Genomic DNA, 20868 nt, shown 5'->3' with positions numbered 1-20868 from the left:
TGATAGAGGAATATGTTTAGAAAATGTCAGTTTCCAGTGAACCAATGATTGCCATACCCTGGTTTTCCAACAGAGCAAGGTTCTTCAAAAACCAGCGTGAACTTCAGCATGGCAATAACTATTTCTGAAAATCTGGGAGACAGTATCAGAAGACAGGGCGGCCAGAACATTGACAGACAGCAATTAGAAAATGAACCAAAGGCTTCAAGGAGATTGTGGCCAAAGTGATAAAATGAATAACAGCCTCAGGCATTGAGAGTAGAAAATGAGACCGCACCGGAAAGGAAAATCTCTCCATGTACTCGATGGATGATAGATTGCTGGTCTCACTTTGGTCTTATCAGCCGTACCTGCACACAGAGATAAAACCTCACCCTCAGTAGTGTCATCTTCAAACCCTGAAGGACACATTAATAGGGGCAGAGCAAGAGAAAGGCATCTATAATTTAAAGAGTGATGGTTGTGCTGTTTCACCTTGAGGACATGTTCCAAATGAAGCTACCGGAAAGTGCCCAATTGCAGTGATTTAAAGGGGGGTGGGTCCTAGAGTTTGCAGGAAGCACAACCAAGAGGATATCCCCAGTGTAGCATGTCCAAAACAGAACTCTTCATCTTCCCACCCAAACCCTCCCTTTCTCTCAACTTTCCCAACACCTTAGACAGCACCGTCATCTGCCGTGTCTCACAAACCTGTAACCTTGGCATTATCCTTGATTCATCTCTTTCATGTAATACACATATCCTGTTTGTCTCAACCTTCACAACATCCTCCAAATCCATCTTTTCATCCCCATCCAAACTGCTACTCTGCTCATCCAACCATTTACCCTCTCCCACCTGGACAGCTGCCTCAATCTCCTTGCAGACCTCCCTGCCTCCTGTCTCTCCCCACTCCAGTCCATACTTTAATCTGCTACTCAGCTGGGTTGTCTAAAAGAGTTCAGTGCCTTTGTCCCCACTCCTCAAGAACCTCCAGTAATTGCCCATTCATCTCCATATGAAACAAAAACTCCTTAACATTGGCTGGAAAATACTTTATCACCTTATCTCCCCTCCTATCTTACCTCACTGATTTCCTCCTGCAACCAAGCCTTTGCATCTCTTCACCCCAACCCACTCAATGTATCTTTATCTCTATTTTGCCATCGACTCTTTGCCCGACTCTGGTCTAGAAATTCCTCCCACTGCATGCCCGAGAGACTCTCACTCTCCCCACCTTCAAAACCTTATTAAAATCACATCTCCTTCAAGAGGCCTTCTCTGAATAAGCCCTCATTTCTCTTCCTCCTCCTCTCTTCTGTGTTCATCTTCGAATTTGGATCTGGATCCACCCTCCTATCCATAGCACTTCTGTGTATATCCATAATTCATCTTTATGTCTGTCTCCTTTAAATTCTATAATCTTTTGGAATATGTCTACCAGCTGTGTTATCTCCTATTCTCCCAAGTACTTAGTACTGTGCTCTGCCATAGTAAGCACTCAGGAAATATGATGGACGGATGAAGTCAATCCCAGAAGAAAAGATGAAAGAAAATGAAACATCCTCAGTGAGTACCTACTATGTGCAAAGCACTGAATTAAACACTTAGGAAAGTGTCATGAACATCAAAGGTATGATTCCTCCTCCCAAGGTGCTTAGAGTCTAAAAGTCTTTTTAACATCTATCTAATAAGCATCCATCAAACATTTTCAAGCATAGCTAAATGCAAGATATGTAAAATATGTACTTGTTGAATTGCTAATTGAACTCCGTTCTCTGTGTTTGGGAATGGAAAATGAAACATGACTTCTCCTGTCTCCACAAGAAGGAATATGTACTCACCTCCAGTACTTAAGCAAGAATCATATCCTTTTTCTTCACTCAAATGATTTTATCTCCTTTAATGTGGGCATCACAAATTTAACTGGACAGATTTAAGGAGGCATATATTCAACCAGTTCTTGAAGGATAAGCACTGCTTGACTCTCTGTATTTGTGAGCTTTCAACAATGATTGAGCCTATCCTCTATTGGCAGATGAGAATTTGTTCAGCTGAGGGGGTTTGCAATCACAGAATCTTGCTTGCGGAAAGGATTTTCTGAGAAGATTTTTTTGCTATTTATATTTTACAGTATATTTAGTGGCTGAGAGGCATAACAGATTTACATATCACATTCACTTAGATTGTGAATTTAATAAGGCAGGAATTATATGTTAAATAAGTATCAGTCATTAGGAGCTAACTGCATTCATATTACTGTCTTGCTTTATTTCACTGAGACTTTAGCTGAATGAAGGGGACCTAGAACTGAGCCTTGAAGGATAGTCATAGTCATAATAATAATAATAATAATAGTAACAATAATTGTGGATTTTTTCAAGTGCTTACTTTGTGCCAGGCACTGTATTAAGTGCTAGGGTGTATCCAAGCAAATTGAATTGGACACAGTCCCTCTTTCACTTGGGGCTGAGCATCTCAAACCTCATTTTACAGATAAGGTAACAGAGGCCCAGAGAAGCGAAGTGACTTGCCCGAGTTCACACAGGAGACAAGTGGCGGAAGCAGAATTAGAACCCATGACTTTGTGACTCCCAGGCCCATGCTCTATCCACTATGGCATTCTGCTTCCCACAAAACATATTTATGGTACTTGTTAAGCACTTACTATGTGCCAGTCACTGTTCTAAGCTCTGGGGTAGATACAAGTTAATCAGGTTGGACACAGCCCCTGTCCAACACATGGGTCTCACAGTCTTCATCCCCATTTTACAGATGAGGTAACTGAGGCCCCAGTGAAGTGACTTGTCCAAGGTCACACAGTAGATATGTGGCAGAACTGGGTTTAGAGCACAGGTCCTTCTTACTCTCAGGCCTGTGCTCTAGCCACTAAGTCGTGCTGTTTCTCCCTTAGTGAGTAGAAGGCAGAGGAGGAGCCAACAAAAGAGAGTGAGAACGCGCGGCCAGAGAGAACGATCAATTATATTTCTTGAGTGCTTACTGTTTGCAGAGCACTGTACTGAGCACTTGGGAGAGTTCAGTATAACAGTATGACAGTCACATTCCCGCCCACAACAAGCTTACTATTTAAATGTGAAGACTGTAATATAAATCAATAAATCATGGATATTTACTTTGTAGACTTTGCCTTTAAAAATACAGTAATGTGGTTTTTTTGGATTGCAGCTGTTGAGCACTGCTGAAACACCAGTGACTGAGCATTGTGGTATTTTTTTGAGCAATTTGTGTGAAGAAACGTATTAAACATTGGGCCAGATACTTCCATCAGCTTTGACACAATCCTTGAACAACCTGGGCTCAACCAGTCTACGTAGGAGGGAGTACAAGTAGTTAACCCCCACTTCACAGATGAGAAAAATGAGGCACAGAGACGTTAAAGGATAAGTTCAAGGTCACACAGTAGGCAATTTCTGGAGACGGAATTAGAAACCACCTCCTCTGACTCCAGGTTCATGCTCTTTCCATGAGGCCACATTGATTATCACGACGAGGAACCAAATGGAAACAAGATATAAAATCAGGTTAATGACTACCAAAGCAAATTGGAGCTGCATAATCCAAATGATTGTTACTCGATCATATCAATATGGAAGTGTGACGGTCTTCTCCAGTCTTGCCTCCTAGGGACATTGTAGGGTACAGTAAGGTAACGTTCATAAAATGCAAGAAAGTACTTAAAGGAGAGACTCTAAATAAATATAAAACGATGGTAGTGTTTCTTCAAGAGAATAGTAGAAAATCCACTATCTAACTATAGTGGGGAAAAGAGGCCTCATTTTCAACAGGGATCATTCTGGGTCGGATTGTCCCAACCCTAGTCCACCGAGTTAGGATTGGCGAATTTGTTTTTTCGATTAATGGAATTACCCATGATATAGCCTTGAGTGACCACTTTGCAAGTGAGTACACCTCTACACATCTATTGACCGTGGACATTGCAATCAGGCCATTGAAATGAAAATGCCCAGTTCACTCACGCATAGATAGATTCAAAGACTAAAAAAAAAAAAAACAAAAAAACTAAAACAAACAAACAAACTTGGCATAGAGTAAACGATCAAAGGAACATTAATCCTCCCAAATCCCGAAAGGAATAAATTAGTCAGGGATGGCTAATATCAAAAATTAATTTAGTTTTTGACTTGGGCAATTCTACAATGATCTGTATGTTTAAAATGAAAGTATCGAAGATGATTTTTAGTTTAAAATATGCACTCTACCATAGCATGGAAAATGATTTGGTTGAAGTCGGTGAATTTTCAATGATGTTAAAAAAGGATTAAGCTAATTTGTCAAACTTTAAATATAGCTATGTTGCAGCAGTCCTGTTCTTCAAAGGGCCTTTCTCTGCCTAGACCATAAATTAGCCCCTTGTGTGCTGGGAATCTATCTACCAACTCTACTGCATCGCAGTGTCCCAAGAGCTTAACACAATGCTCTTCACATAGTAAGCACTCAGTAAATAGCATTGTTTGCTTGGTCAATCTTTAGGTGGCTCCCATTAATGTAATATCGTATTACTGAGAGGAGAATTAATCCCAGGTCTCCCCCTCGAGACTGTACAGTTATTATGTACGGAGAAAATTTCTACTAATTGTGTTGTATTGTACTCTCCCAACTGCTAAGTAGAGTGTTCTGCACACAGTAAGCGTCCAAATAAGACTGACTGATTAATGACATCATGAAAGCTTCTTCCAGAGAATGAAGTTTTTAATTTACAGAGCGGGAATACATATATTGGCTTGATAGTGCCCCAGTGATTCTTAAAACTTACAATTCCCTGATAAAAAGAAATGTGCATATGTATTTTATGTTTACTTTGTGGTAGAATGGCATGCATTACTGTTGATCAGCCTCGGATAATTTTATCACAAAACTAAAATATTGACTTAGAAATTGCAAATAAATCCATTTAGACTATTTTAATGTGGTGGCCTAATGCTCCAAAATAGGTCACACAGATTTTTGGGCAATTTCTAGCCCATGTGCCCTAATGAGCCTCAATCCTTTCTCCGTATAAACCCATCAGGCGCCTCTACCACTTAATAATTTGCACACATCCTCAGCTCTGTTCCATATGTTCTTTTCAATCAATCAGTGGTATTTATTGAATACTTACCACAGAAAGAGCACTTTACTAAGTTCTTGGGAGAGTACAGTACAAGAATTGATAGACACATTTCCTGCCCTCAGTGAACTACAGTCTAGAGGGGAAGACAAACATTAATAGAAATCAATAATCTTATAATATATGATTTATAGATAGGTACCTCAGTGCTGTGGGGCTGAGAGGGAGGAAAATACCAAGTATTCAAAGGTCACAGATTAATTAGTAATGATAATAATAATGATATTTGTGGCATTCGTTAAACCCATACTATGTGCCAAGCACTGTATTAAGACCTGGAGTGGATACAAGCAAATCGAATCGGACACAGTCCCTGTTCCACATGGGACTCTTAGTCATGATCCCCATTTTACAGATGAGATGACTGAGGCCCAGAAAAGTGAAGTGACTTACCCAAGGTCACACAGAAGACGAGTGGCAGAGCCGGGATTAGAATCCATGCATGACCTTCTGACTCCCAGGCCCATGTTCTGTCCATTGTGCCATAGAAGTACGTAGATGATGTGAAATATACATTCACTATATGTTCTATTAAACGTTTTGATTTCTCTAGTTAACATTTGGATGTGTGTCTCCCCCATTCATGTGACCTCCTTGTGGACAAGGAACACACCACTTCTTTCTTTCTTACTTCCCAAGTACCTAGGAGAATTCACTGGAACAACTTGGCATATATAAAATGGGCTCTCAATAAAAACTACCACGATTGCCCTATGTGGAGACACTATGTCGGATCTGATTATCTTGCTACCCCAGTGCTTGGCAGGAAGTGAACATTTAATAATTCCCATCATCACTGATTCGTCATCCAATATAAAATTTCTTCCGAGAATGAGCCAGGAGATATTCTTGAGGGATTCATCAGTCTAGTAGGAAGTGATTAGCCCGGCACTCAGATCAAAACTGGGTTACTCTGATGCTCTTCCCGAACTTTCATTCCTCTGAGGTAGCCTAGATCGCTCCAACCTGATCATCAGTCAATCAATCGATGGTATTTATTGAGCACTTTTCTGTCTGCATAACACTGTACTAAGCACTGGGGAAAGTGCAATTCGACATAGATGGTAAAGGCAATCCCTGCCCACACTGTGCTTACAACCTACAGGGGAGTTTACAATCTACTCTGTTGTATCAGATAACGTCGAACACGTTCAGAAGGAAATACTGATTCTTCACGAGCCTGTCAGTCAGTCAGACGATCATATTTATTGAGCACGTCCTGTGTGCAGAGCATTGTACGAAGCACAGGTCTTGTCTTATGCCAAGTTGTGTCCGCCCCATAGTGACACCATGGATGCATCTGTCCCAGAACGTCCCACCTCCATCTGCAATCTTTCTGGTAGCGGATCCATAGAGTTTTCTTGGTAAAAATACAAAAGTGGTTTACCTCCTTCCGTGCAGTAAACTCGAGTCTCCACCCTCTACTCTCTCCCATTCAATAGTATTTATTGAGCGCTTACTATGTGCAGAGCACTGTACTAAGCGCTTGGGATGAACAAGTCGGCAACAGATAGAGACAGTCCCTGCCGTTTGACGGGCTTACAGTCTAATCTCCCATGCCGCTGCCGCCCAGCACTGGTGAGTTTAGACTTGTAGCAGATGGCCTTCCATTCGCTAGCCACTGCCCATGCTAGGAATGGAATAGACAGGCCTTTGCTTGATTCTCCCTCCCATAGTCAAGACTGGTAGAGTACTGGAAACTCTCCAGGGGCAAACCTGTGAGGGATTGGGAGAGTACAAAATAATAGACACATTTCTTGCCCACATTCAGGGCCTACTAAGACGTCAACCCCCACCAGTTGTACATTCCAAGCTCTTAGTACAGTGCTCTGCACATAGTAAGCACTCAGTAAATACTATTGAATGAATGAATGAATGAGCCATTCATTGTGTGACCTGAGTGCACTGTCCCTTCACCCTTTTTCCTTCCCATTCCCTTTACCTGACTGTCCAAACCTTCAGTTAGGATGGGAACAAAACAAAAAAAAAATGAAGGCAAATAGTCTAAAATCCATGAATTTTCAGGATCGCCCTGATCAATTCAGGCTCTATGGTAAACTTAATAATGACAGTCTCATACATGTCTCTCACTTCCTACTTTTCAGGAGCCTCTATGGTGCAAATGGTAATTTATGCCCACAAGTTATGCCAAAATTCAGTTTGCTCTCCAGCTTGACCACTCTGAACTTTGTTGGTTTACCTGCAGGGTGAGAATATGAATTCTGTTTCAGGATCATCTTTAGGCATTTTGTTTTATCGGGTTTCTTCTCCATATTAATTATTCATAAATGACTCAGCCAGCAAAACAATTATTCTGGCTCTTGGTTTCTCTTCTTTCTTCCTCTTCCTGTCAGTCTTTGACCACAAAATTTAAAACACTTAGTCCACTGCTCTGATCACTGTAAACACTCAATAAATAATGTTTGCTGACTGATATGACTGTGGACCACATAATGAATAAGCAATAGCATCATCTTTGAGAGGATAGGTCTCCGTTTAGAGAGATTCATCTCTTATGCTTTCGTATATGGCTAAACATATGTAGATAGGTTTTCAAAGATAATGCTATTGACATGTAAATCTGTTGATGTCACGATCTATCGATAGAGATATTGAAGCAGCGTTGTCCAGTGGGTAGAGCTTGGGCCTGGGAGTCAGAGCAACCTGGGTTCTAATCCTGGTTCTGCCACTTGTCTGCTGTGCAACCTTGAGAAAGTCACTAACTTTTCTGTGCCTGTTACCTTGGGGATTAAATGGGGGTTAAATGGGGATTAAAAGTGGGGGCCCTGTGTGAGACAGGGACTATGTCCAACACACTAATTTGTATCTATTCCGTGCTTAATACTGTGCTTGGCATGTAGTAAGCATTTAAAAAAATATCATAATGAGTATCATTATTACTACTGATATATATATATATATATATATATATATATATATATATATGTATATATTATGCGTATGTATGTATGTGGTGAGAGAGAGAGTGGAGAGAGAAAATGCCGCATTATGTTAGTCTTTTGTGAGGCTTTCATAGCTGGTGATTAGTTACCAATTATAGTTATTCAAAGTTGTTTACTGTGTATTATTTATATCCTGAGAGGAGGGAGGGAGACGTATGAGAGTTTTTCTGGCCAGAAATCCTTATTTTCTAGATTCGGCCTCTGCTCTGTTAGGAAATTAATTGTGGTTTCCTTCACCTTGGAAACACTGGACAGACACACCGATTCTTCCTAAAGCAGAAATGGGAGGATTGGACGTTTGTCTGCCTGTGATGGAGGAGAGGGTTATTCAGCGATCTGCCTGGAGCATTAGAATTGATTAGCAAGATTGATTGCCATATCATGTGGAATGACAGGCTTGGCAAAAAGGGAAATTTCCTACTCGGTTTAGCACTCTTCCCCAGCTTGCTTCTTTCAGCTGGATTTGAACGGCAACTAATGGAAGGAGGCAGGGCTTCTTGGGGAGAAAAGCTCAGAAATGGAAGCCAGAGCGGTGTGGGTGGGGTTGAGCAGAAAGACAGATTTCTTTCCATTCACTTAGAGTGTTTTTTATTGTTTTTTTTTTCTAATCAGTTTTGAGGGAAATTTTGCTTAAATTCAAATAAGAATCCACTGATTATAATTCTGCAATCTTAATGAAGATGCGTTTCATTATGTTGAATGAACAACCATTCAATAAATGCCCATTGACATCCTGTTAAAAATGCTGGTTCTTTCTTTTAAATATTCTTTTATATTCTCTTGGAGTACAAGTTTCTTACGGGGAGGGTAAGTGTCATGTGTGTGTATCTATTGTAATTCCCAAAGGTTTGCCTCAGTGCAATCCATCTATTAGACTATTAATCATTTGTTCAAAAGTATTTATTGAGCGCTTACTATGTGCAGAGCATGGTACTGAGCTCTTGGAATGTACAATCCTGCCACTACTGAAGAATAAGACATGACAACCATAAGGATTGATCTTGGAAAATATGTGAAGAATTATTCTTGCTGTGCAAAGAAAATGCCTATCTGAGAAAGTGATACTGTAAGCCCCCTGTGGAGATAGATCACCTCTACCAACTCTATTGTGTGACACTTTCCCCGAGTTCTCAGGTATATTGCTCTGCACAGAGTAAGCACTCAGTGAATACGCCATCCTCAAAGAAACCTCCCTTAAACCCTCGTAACAGCTATTCCCTCTCACTTCTGCATCATCTACAAACCTGGATCTTTACCCCCTAAACATTTGAGCCAGGATTAGAACCCAGGTCCTTCTGACTCCCCCACTAAGCCATGCTGCTTCCCCCTTTTTTAAAAAAAAAAAAGAAAATGTCTTTAAGTTTACAGCACGTGAGTAATGCAAATGTCACAATAATATTACAACTGTTTTCAAAGTTCTCTACTGAAAACACTTCGTGTTTCTTTCTTGTGGGAAGTGGTAGCCATTATATTCAAATGATCATAGGTGATCCTACTGGATTTCTGGGTTTGAGAGAATTAAGCCTCAATTGTGAATGGAGGTGGTGACTTGTACTAATGACAATCACAACTTCATACTGTGCCTTGATCCTCGAGACCTGGAAAGTGAGGTGGAAAAGAGAAGGGTTTAAGTTGTGGTCACTGAGGCAGTGGATGGCCTCTGTGATCTCGATTGACTGCCCATGGAGGATATCCTTATCCTTACATATTTTCCACATCTGTAATTTATTTTAATGTATCTCTCTCCCAGTAGACAGTAAGCTCCTTGGGGTCAGGAAACATGTCTACCAACTCTTTTGTGTTGTTTTTTCCCAAGCACATAGTACAGTGCTTTGCACACCCTCAGTGCCCAATAAATACTGTTGATTGATTGATTCGGTTGAGGGAATTTGACTTTATATATGGGTTTAAGAGTTAAAAATATATATATAATGAATTAAAGGTCCCATTTTAATTTCAACCGGAGTTTCCAATTTTGCTGCAGGCATTACGGCATCTTGAGATATTGTCATCAGGGGGTTACGCAATAGCAGTCGATAAACTTCATCCAATCGCTATAATTAGTTAAGACAAGTAAAACCACAATCTTATTCAAGAAGCTTAACCTTTGTTTCTTTTGGCACAACATCAGATTATACAGTAACCTTGGCCTCAGACCATGGAGGGAAACGGAGGTGTTTAGATATTAGAAATGTGAGGACCCCTTGTGTTTACATCTGCCAGGGAATCTAATCATGCTCTGCAAACCACCAATGGATATGTAATGCCTTAATCTAAACTTCCTTCTGCCCAAGTTGATTACACCTCAAGATCTAGCGGTAAGGAATATGGTGACAGGAAGAACCGGGTCTCAATTTCCAAGACATTTTATTTAATTTGCTTTTAAAAGTATATACACAGAAACACATATGCACACGCAGACAGTGAAAGCTCAGTCTCATTGTAAACGGTTGCTGCCTTAGGCGAGGTTTAGGACTAAATTACAGATTGCAGATCTTTAACTCGTAATAGTTGCACCATCGTCCTTCACATCCAAGATGTCACTGTCGATGGGTTTAGCTGCACTCCTGCGAGTGAGTGTCTTTGAGGGAGAGCATCTTTCATGCTCACAACCTCTGTCCAGGAAAATACAGTAGTCTGTTTTTCCAGGCCCTTTGCCATGCAAATGGGCACCGCTCAAACACCAAAGGTTAATAGAATAAAGTTCCATCCTCCCGCTTGCAGGACTTATGTCTGAAATGTTTTTGCAGTCATGGTCATGGATTGTTCTGATCCATCCACACACCCTCACCGGGTGCCCCTGTATCCAGTGAGTGACCTGCCTTGGGAACACACTCCTGGGGAAACTAGATAAAGTGTGGATAGAGAAGCAGCATGGCTTAGTGGAAGGAGCACGGGCTTGGGAGTCAGGGGTCGTGGGTTCTAATCCTGACTCTGCCACTTGTCAGCTGTGTGACTTTGGGTAAGTTACTTCACTTCTCTGGACCTCAGTTACTTCATCTGTAAAATGGGGATTAAGACTACTAGCCCCACATGGGGCAACCTGATTACTTATTATCTCCCCCAGTGCTTAGAACAGTGCTTGGCAAATGGTAAGTGCTCTATAAATCCCATCATCAGTATCTAACTACCTCATAGTGGTTTGCCCAGTGACTTTCTTTATGTAATTTTGGCAGACTAAAGCCCAAATCATAGGGAAAGGAGCTTTTTGTACTCGGTAGGATGCAGATACAAAACCCAACACAAAATCCTAATTAGACAGAAAGATCTAGAACTGGGTGGCTTGCTATAACTGATTGCTTTGGTCATGGTCTGATATTCACCACCTGGCATACAGCAAGTTTCATGCAACCTTGAGTCCGACTTCAATAAACATTCATGAACTTTATACAGTGTAAAATACTGTCATGTTGATTCCGGATTGGCAACTAAGATGAAATGGTAGCAAGCATATTTACGGTCATAATGTCATTTGTTCTCAGAAACTATCTTGTGGGAAAGGAAATGAAAAAGGAACAGTTCTAAAAATTAGATGCTTTCCTGTAAGGTGTAAAGATAAGGTGTGAACTGTAGTTACTTCAACGTTTATTACTTTTATTTTTGTCTTCATAATGTCTATGGTTCCTAGGAATAAATAACTCTATTATTTTACAAATTGGCATCATTTTGATTATGACTAGAAAAACGCACCTGAAGGGCGTGTGTGGTCTTAGTTGTATTTCAACAGTCCAAAGATACCCCTTTCTTCAAGGAGCTGCCCTTTTTGACTCTGTTTAATTATTAAAAAAATAATTGATCCAAATGTGACATTTCAGTGGACAGATTCTTTTATTAAAAGGATCCTGCCCCTGAAGAATCACTGACCTTTAAAAATCAGGTGTCCATTGTAATACACCCTTTCCATCCCCCACCCCCTTTCGCCACTATCAGGTATCAGAGGATCCAGTTGCAGGCTTTTAAGATTGAATAATTGTAGTCCTTGTCTAAATGCTAAGATTGAATTACATTTTGTTTGAGAAAAAAACCCTTAAAAGGACTATCTTCCTCCTTTAATGTGGAGCACTATAACCCAGATGTGTTGAGGAAACAAAATACCTGCCAGGTTAGACCAGGCTATCAACATAATATGCCTAGCTGGTCTTTATCTCACTGTTTTACTTTAACACTTCTGAAGAACATTCACAAAAAGATTCAGTTACTATCTGCTTCATTTACTCTAAATATGTTCAGTTACCCATCCAGGTGGCTTTGCTCTTTCCTAAAAATGCTACAGGACAGTGTCAAACTGAATAGACCCTTACCCAAGCAGAAAAGCTAGTTAACCAGTCTTGAAAATAAGAAAATGCCCAGTCCCAGAGATACCTAAGGAAAGTTCTGAAGGGAATCTGTGAAGCAAAACTAAGTACATTATGTCTCTACTCTCTAGTAAAAGTAGTATAGTGGTAGCCATGGTATTTATTTATTGTACTAAAATGCACTAGAGGGTCATGAGCGCGGAAGCGCGGAGATGAGGCAGAATAGTTAAGAGAAGGGAATGTGGGAAGAAGAACTTTGCAACTGAATGGTAGGGAGAGTTCAGTACTGGCCAACAGCCAAGGGAAGAGACGAGAACAAACACCTAGACCAGGTAAAATATTTTAGCACCCAGATTTTTTTTTTTCCCTGGTACTTTCCTGCTGCTGCCACTCCAAATTCTTGATCAGAACCCTGGCGCAGGCATGGCAGCATGAAAAAAATCCACCCTTTCCCCACCCTTCTATCTACTTGTAGAAAAAAATAATACAGGTTAAAAATCAGAGCACATTGAGTGTGTGTTGGGTTCGCGGAGTGCAGTGTCCTTGTTCCTGGATCTTTCCTAGTAAAGTCTCCACTGATATGAAGAGGGACTTGGGAGGGGAAAGCAATGTCTGACGCAAGAGGTGAGGAGTTAGGGTTTTCCCCAGAGAAATAGCCCAGTAATAAACGTATAAATAAGCTTCCTCTTGATGTCATTAAGAAACTTCACAAGTGGATGCAGTGGGACTTAGCCAAGGCATATAATAATAATAATAATGATGATGGTGTTTGTTAAGGACTTACAATGTGCCAAGCACTGATCTAAGCACTGGGGTAGATACAAGGTAATCAGGTTATCCCACATGGGGCTCCCAGTCTTAATCCCCATTTTACAGATGAGGTAACTGAGGCACAGAGTAGTGAAGGTCCCACAGAGAAGTGGTGGAGCCAGGATTAGACTCCATGATCTCTGACTCCCAAGCCTGCGCTCTTTGCACTAGGCCACACTGCTTCTCGTCTGTGGAATAGTGGATGAAGATGTGGGATTGGGGAGTGAGGCACAATCACAATCAAGGAGGCCAAATGTCTGAAGCCGACTGCAGTCTGACTCTTACCATAAGACCCTTAAAGATTTTGGGGCCCCTACTATCGTCATCTGTCATGATTCAAGACCCGTACAATGTCTTGCTTGTTTAACTGGCACGTGCTGACCAGCTCCAGCACTGAAAATAATAATAATCTGGACTATTTCCTGCATTTTCTTTAGACTGAAAGTCAGAGATTGGCAAAATGTATTCATCGGTTATCTTCATTACTTTATTTTCATAGCTTGTTAGTTGATCATTTTGCAAACGGACAGCATTTTTTATACTCCTACTGGATGTACAGATTCAGGATTATGTGATGTAACAGGCAAAAATAAGTATGAATAAGAGGAAATTGGATAGGAAAGGACTGGGGTAGGAGCCACGTTAAGCTTATGAACATGTGCCTTGATGACCTACCTGACCACCGTTGTTTGAGTAAACACTAACCCTGTAGAATCCATCAATCATCATATTCACTGAAAATTTATTGTGTGTGGAACACTCTACTAAGCACTTGAAACTCATAGGAACAGAGCAATATTTTTTGTTTATAGTACTGAGCAGCATGCCCTAGTGGATAGAGCACAGACTTGGAATTCAGAAAGTCCTGGTTTCTAATCCCAGCTCTGCCACTTGTCTGCTGTGTGACTTTGAGCAAGTCACTTGACTTCCCTGTGCCTCAATTACCTCATTTGCAAAATGGGGATTGACCGTGAACCCCATGTGGGACATGGATTGTGTCCAACTTGTTTACCCTGTATTTACCCCAGTGCTTGGAAAAGTGCCTGGCAAATCGTAGGAGCTTAACCAATGCCATTAAAACATAATAATCAGGTTGAACACAGTCCCTGTTCCACTTGCGGCTCACAGCCTAAATCAGAATGAGGATTTAATCTCCATCTTTTTAACAGGTGAGGTAATTGACCAATCAGTGATATGTACTGAGCACTTACTGAGCCTTGGGAGAGTCCAACACAACAGATTTAGTAGACATATTCCCTTTCCACAATGAGCTTTCGCTCTTGAGGTAACTAAGGTACAGCAAAGTGTGACTTGTCCCACGTCACCCAGCAAGCAATAGGCAGCCCCAGAATTAGAACCCAGGTCCTCTGACTCCCACACCTGTGTTTTCTCCACTAGATCAAGAGAGAAAGCATCAGATTTACAGCATGTGCTTTGTCATTATGGGTCCGGTGAATGATCCCCAGATTTCTACAGATACAGTTCACCCATGCCTACCCTAAAGATGCAGACCCAGAGTCCATATCCTCACATTCAGAAGAGGTATTCTGTCGACTTGTCGGCCAGACCCTTCTCTTGTCCTAGACACGGAGATAGTAGATTTTAAAAGAGGATTATTGAACACATATAAGCAATGGAATTATGGTAAACAAAGCAGAAAGCTGTTTTAGGCTGAATCAGCATTCACCCTGGTGGTATTAAGTATCAAAGGCTAAGCCATGTGTAATAACTTGATACTAGAAGTTTCCACTCGATGTTTATGTTTTTGGCTTAAATATCTTTAGTAGTAAGCGGACAAAGATTAAATATTTCAAACGAATAATGGGGCTCTAATTGAGATGTTTCCTGTATACCTGGGCAGCAAGACACAGATCCTGCTTTTTACAGTGTCGCTCAGGGAAACTCCTTTTGTTAGTTAAATGCAGTCCAGGATAGAGGATTCTGAGGCATCAGAAAGGTAGAAAGATAATTTAGGAAGCAATGCTTTATCTGAACTTTTCATTAAGGGATGTTTTATGATAACTATCTAGGGGACATGATGAGAAGAAGATGATCTTGTATTTCATTCAGATTCCTGCAAAGAGGGAATTGCACTATTCCAAGTATTGGAAGTATTTTAAGTATAATGGAAGCACGAGGCATATTCCCTGTCCCCAAGGAGCTTACATATAAAACTATTTACACTTTAGGTAATCCAAATAATAGGCTCTACAATCAGTCTTGTACGCATGTATAAATGGACTGACAGAGGATGTACATGAATAAATATGTAAGTATTTGAGTGGGTTGGGTATTGGGAATTAATTGAGGATGATTTGGAGGAGGTGAGATTTTTAAGAGGGGTCTGAAGGTGGGGAGAGTATCAGGGGGAGAAGGGAGTTGCAGACTGGCATTGACCAAGGGAATGAAAGCTCGAGAATCAGGGTATTAAAGCAATATGCATCAAGAGTCCTCGTTAATAGCAGATAAGATAAGATTTACTAAATGCTTTAATTGTACCCAGAAATGATACTAATTCAGATGTTGCCTCTGGCACACAGGAGGCTAACAATTCAGCTCTTAGTATATTTCCTGGCACATAGTAAGTGCTTAACAACTACAATTAAAATAAATTGGAAAGGGGAGGAAAGAGAGACAGATGACAGTGATAGGAAAATGAATGAATTAAAATGTAGGAAATGGGAAGAAATAGAAAAACTGAACAAATTCAACTCAAAAAGTGCCAGCGGAGATCTGCAAGTCAGAAGGAACTGGATTCAAATATTGCTATGCCAGTTGTCTGCTGTGTGATCTTGGGCAAGTCACTTCACTTCTCTATGCTTCAGTTACCTCATCTGTAAAATTGGGATTAAAACTTGAGCCTCATGTGGGACCTGGACTGTGTCCAACCTGCTCAGCTTGTATCTACCCAGTACTTAGCACACTGCCTAGCACATAGTAAATGCTGGACAAATACTATTTAGACAAAAAAAAAAGCTTTTCTGTATACTCTTGGGTCACCTTGTCTAAGAGTCTTCTGTGGGAAAATGCCACAATCTCATGGTTTTTCCTGCATTCCAAAGCATTCCAAGATCCAGGGAGCTTCCACCTATGTCCTGCTCCTCCGAGTGGAGGTGGAGATTTTTCCTGCAGATGATGAGCAGGAGGGGACTGACCCAGGTTCCTACTAGTGACACTGAACCCCAGAGGTCTGATGTTTGGGAGGATGGAGAGGCTTCAGACTGTCCTCTCTGGAGTGTCTGTTTACCATCCAGTGAGGCGGGTTGCGGGTCAGAGGTGCCAGCTGGGGAGAGAGGAAATCAACTTATGTTGCAGGAGGAAACTTGTAAAAATAAAACAACCCTTTGGTCTTTGCACATTGGAGAGTATTGAGTCCATAATTCTCCACTACTGACTTCTTCAGTTTTCATCCACAATCCCCACTCCAGAATAAGTGCAAGAAAATGGCAAATGATGCTTACAGCAGGTTCCCAGACTCCTCTGCCTCTGCCTGCCTTTAAATATTGACAGGGTACTATTCCTTCACTGCCAAAATTGGCAGCAACTTTCATTCTGCTGCTGCCAAATATGACGAGCCGACTGGTCTAGTAGGGCACTCCTCATGGCAGCAAACCATAGGTGGTCATCCCAAAATCTCCCTTCTTGGAGGAGAAAAACAATGCTAACGGTGACAGTCTTTAAGTCACTTTGTCATGGTTGAAATGGCCAGGGTGTTTCCATGCTTTGAAATTTGTAGAAAGCCACAGGGCCTGTTCTCTTTCACTGAAAAGTGCGTGCATTTGGGAATCATTAAAAAAGTACACTTTTAAGAACCATCTTGATAGCGTCACATATTTACTATCCCAAATGAACTAGTAGTATATTAAAATTTAAACCAACAAGGGCTTTAAGCAAGGTCTGTTATCATGTTGTTGTTTTTTTAATGCCTTGAATAGAACAACCTCTGAATGATAGCATTAACTTGCTGCTGCTTTTCTGAAACAGAGTACTTAAAGGGTCTGCTCTGATAGTCTCTGTTTGCCTCTCCTCCTCCCTCTTTGTCTCATTTCACTCCATCTATCAGACTCTCAATTAGCTTATCTCTGGAGAGTTACACCTGCTGACTAACATTTTCCTTTGTACTTTGGAAGAATCTATACTATTTTTGTAAAGTTAACATTCACTGCCCTGACAGACAGCTTCTGATTCCAAATACGATGTGCTCATATCACGGCCGGCCCAAGAAACAAATCCAAACTCCATTTGGGAAGCAAAATATAATCTCAAATTAATTATTTACAAGGGTCAGCTGGTCAGAAAACAAATACCATCAAAAAAGGAGAAAGTAAGGTCAAGAATGGCATTATTGTTCCTAAGACAGGTGATGATGCCCTTAACAAGTGCTTGTGACCCCAGGAAAATATTGGGGAGGGTCAAGGGGCAGAAGATGAAGGTTGACCAGGTGGTCGCTCTCATGTTGCAGTACTCTGAGGACAGTCCCCTTTAATTTGGGAAATATATCTGTGTACCTCATTAAATTCCAAGTGTGATCTAAAGGTGACTGGTGTTGAGAGTGAAGAAAGGGGATTCTGCAAGAAGCTGAAACCTAAAAGGAGAGAAAAAAAGAGATCTCAGAGGAAGTAGAGATCAAACCTGCATGCCACCTTAAACTGAGAAGGACACTGGAAATGAAATTGGGTACTAATGACCATTCCTGTTTATTTTACAGCACCTTCTCCAGTGACCAATGTGAAAAAGGGGAAAATAGCCAAAAATAGCATCTCTCTGTCTTGGCAAGAGCCAGATCGTCCCAACGGCATCATCCTGGAGTATGAAATCAAATATTTTGAAAAGGTGTGACCTACCAAAGTGTTTCTCTTCTGTTTCCTTTTTCTAATTATTATATCCAATTTGAAGAAAGGGTTGTAGCAATTTTTTGTGCAAACCAATTGTGCAGTACACTGCCAGGAGAATTTGAAATTCAAGCATTGTCTTTTCTGTTAATGTGCCCATTTTCTGTTAATGTGTCTGGTAATTTTAGCTTTCAATTCAGAACACAAAACCATTCGAAATTTATCAAAATCAGGATTGACGACTCTGCATTGTGCTGGGGACCATTTTAAACCTAACATATAAACTTAAATCTTAAATTTCAGTTTAAATATAAGTATACACCTCTCATTTTTGCTATTCATCAAAATTTGAAAAAAAAAATCGGTATTATATATTAAAACACCTAATGCGTGTGTAATACTCTATCAACCACATGGGTACAGTAGAATACAAAGATGTGAATCCTGCCCATAGAGAGTTTATAATCCAGCGACAGGATACCTAAATTCTTCTCTGAACCGCACTTTCCACTCAGTTTATTCCTATACAATATGTGTGAATACACAAATGTACACACATACACAACACACTACCTCATTCGATGCATTTCCCACATTGAAAACAGAGAGCCGCACTAGATTACGTACTGGGTGATTCAAGAGAGTTCTGAAGGACACTGAGGGAAAGGTGAAATGGAAAGATGGAGAGAGGCAGGAGAGGAGAGAATTGAGAAAAATAGAGAGTAAGAGACAGAACACTCTGGGTGGCTCGGTCTTTGAAAGTCCGAGGATGTTTCTCTTATAATCTCTGGTGTTGTTTTTGGTGAAACTTTATGTCCAGCTGTTGAACCTGTTGAGTGTGTTGGTGTGTAAGTAGATGTATGGGAGAGCTAGTTTCAGAGACTGTGATGCTTGTTTCTCTATCAGATGTTGTTACCATGTTTCTGCATCAGTGTGGGGCTTTCTACCTGATGCTTATGACATGGATGTAAAGAAAGTACTGAAGATTAAAAAAATAAAATAGGGATAGGGAGAAGAAAAGTGTATGGGGGAAAGAGCCCCTTAGTGCAATCATGGGCTATCTGTCCGTGATTAGAGCAGGGAATAATGGGATCAGCAAGTTTTGAATCTGCTTTTTGAGGGTATTTGTTAAATGCTTATTATGTTCCATATACTGTACTAAGCCTTGAAGTAGATACAAGTAAATCAGATTGGACACAATCCATGTCCCCCGTGGGGCTCACATTCTTAATCCCCATTTTATAGATGAGGTAACTGAGGCACAGAGTAGTCAAGTGACTTGCCCAGGCCACAAATCAGGCAAATGGTGAAGCTGGGATTAGAACCCAGGTCCTCCTAACTCCCAAGCCTTTTGTCTATCCACCAGGCAACACTGCTTCTCTGGTTTTGGTCTTCTGATTGCATGTGTCCCTGAAAGTAACTAACTGCAACTTTCAGTCAGCAAAAGCACGCATCCATGTGTTTGTCTAGACACATTCCAACACATGCCCAAATGCCCAGACTTACACATGTACTTTCGATACCATTTGGCCCCCAGAGCTTTCTTAAGAAAACTTTTCTTCCACCAGCAAATTTGAGTTGAAACTATCTCCCGTGGATTTGTGCCAGAAGTGAAGCAGAATGCTGGTATTATCTATACTGACACCAGAATATTTCCAGGTGAAGCGGTAAAAAATAGCCCAAACAAAGGTCAGATCTGGATGGGGAATGAGTGGATAGGGCAAGGCTGGAACAATTTTTGTCTATAACCCCATCTTCCCTCAGCTGGTCTGAGTTTCGATCCTTGGTGAACTTTCAACCAAAGTCATCTGGATTTCCAATCCAATCCCAAATCTAGGGTTTTGGGACTCTGCATCCACCTTCTTTAGAGCTGGACTCAGAACTTTATCCTCGGGCAGTTTTTTGCTTGCTAATTTTTTCCTTCTAAATTTCTTTCTATAAGAGGCAATTCCGTGTCATTATAGTTCTCATTATGGAGTGAAGAACTGAGGAGCTGAGCTATTAAATGTCTTGCCTCAAGGTTAGACAACTCTCTACCAGCCAATCTGGAAATAGAAACCATAAGATTTTGAATTCCACTCTGCAAGAGTCCTTTACTTTTTTATTACCATCATGATTATCATTAGCAACAATAAACATAATAATAATAAAATCACTTGTTTATTTTCCAAAGTTCTTTTAAACATATGATTTCATTTCCCCATTCAGCATCCTTGAGGGATAGGAAGGGGAGGCCTTATTCTCCTCACTAGCATATGGAGAAAAAACCCCCGAGAGGTTAGATTATTTGTCTGATGTCACACGTCTGATATCAGAAACAAAGTCTTCTTGTACTCTTCCTTCCTGTTTTTCCACTTGCCCATTTCCTTTTCAGTGTCCTTTGGGGTCTGTCCATAACCACGCCAAAACCAGGTCACAGTGTAGGGGTGGGGAGGCGGGAACCCCACTTTTCTCTTTCTCGATGATGGTCCTCCTGGTCCCGGAACGAAAGCCGTCCGACTCAGTGTGGGTATTAGGACCAGGTTTACCTTAGGCTGTTCTCTTTAAACTGAGAAGCAGAGGGAGAAAAGCAGAAGAAGAAGCAGTGTTGTCTAAGGATACTATAAAAGACTGAGAGCCAGAAGACCAGGATCTAGTCCTCTCTGCACCAATGACTAGCCTTGAACAAATGAGACACCTAATCTCTGTCCCTCAGGAATCATGAAATTGGTATAATGGTATTCATCTATGATGCTTACCGATCAGAATTAAGTCCTGCTGGCACCTGGGCAAAGAGTCCCCAAAACCAGAGTTCACAGTCTCCCGCCTTTGCTGAAGTGTGAATGATTCATTTATTCATT

The 20868-nt window shown here is 40.9% G+C and overlaps 1 protein-coding gene across 9 annotated transcripts in view; it reads left to right on the top strand.

The window, feature by feature from the left end:
• The window catches only part of EPHA5 (EPH receptor A5), a 329023-nt gene that overhangs the window by 225493 nt on the left and 82662 nt on the right, over positions 1–20868 (top strand). For all 9 annotated transcript variants that reach the window (XM_029073598.2, XM_029073602.2, XM_029073601.2 and 6 more), the window contains one exon: positions 17905–18029. In XM_029073598.2, coding sequence (XP_028929431.1) covers positions 17905–18029 — 125 coding nt within the window. The remainder of the gene's footprint in view (positions 1–17904; positions 18030–20868) is intronic.

The sequence above is a fragment of the Ornithorhynchus anatinus genome, chromosome 10, assembly GCF_004115215.2.
Source record: "Ornithorhynchus anatinus isolate Pmale09 chromosome 10, mOrnAna1.pri.v4, whole genome shotgun sequence".
In the NCBI taxonomy this organism is placed as follows: Eukaryota; Metazoa; Chordata; class Mammalia; order Monotremata; family Ornithorhynchidae; genus Ornithorhynchus; species Ornithorhynchus anatinus.
Note: the sequence above shows the minus strand (reverse complement) of the source record. Positions and strands in the feature narration are given on the sequence as shown.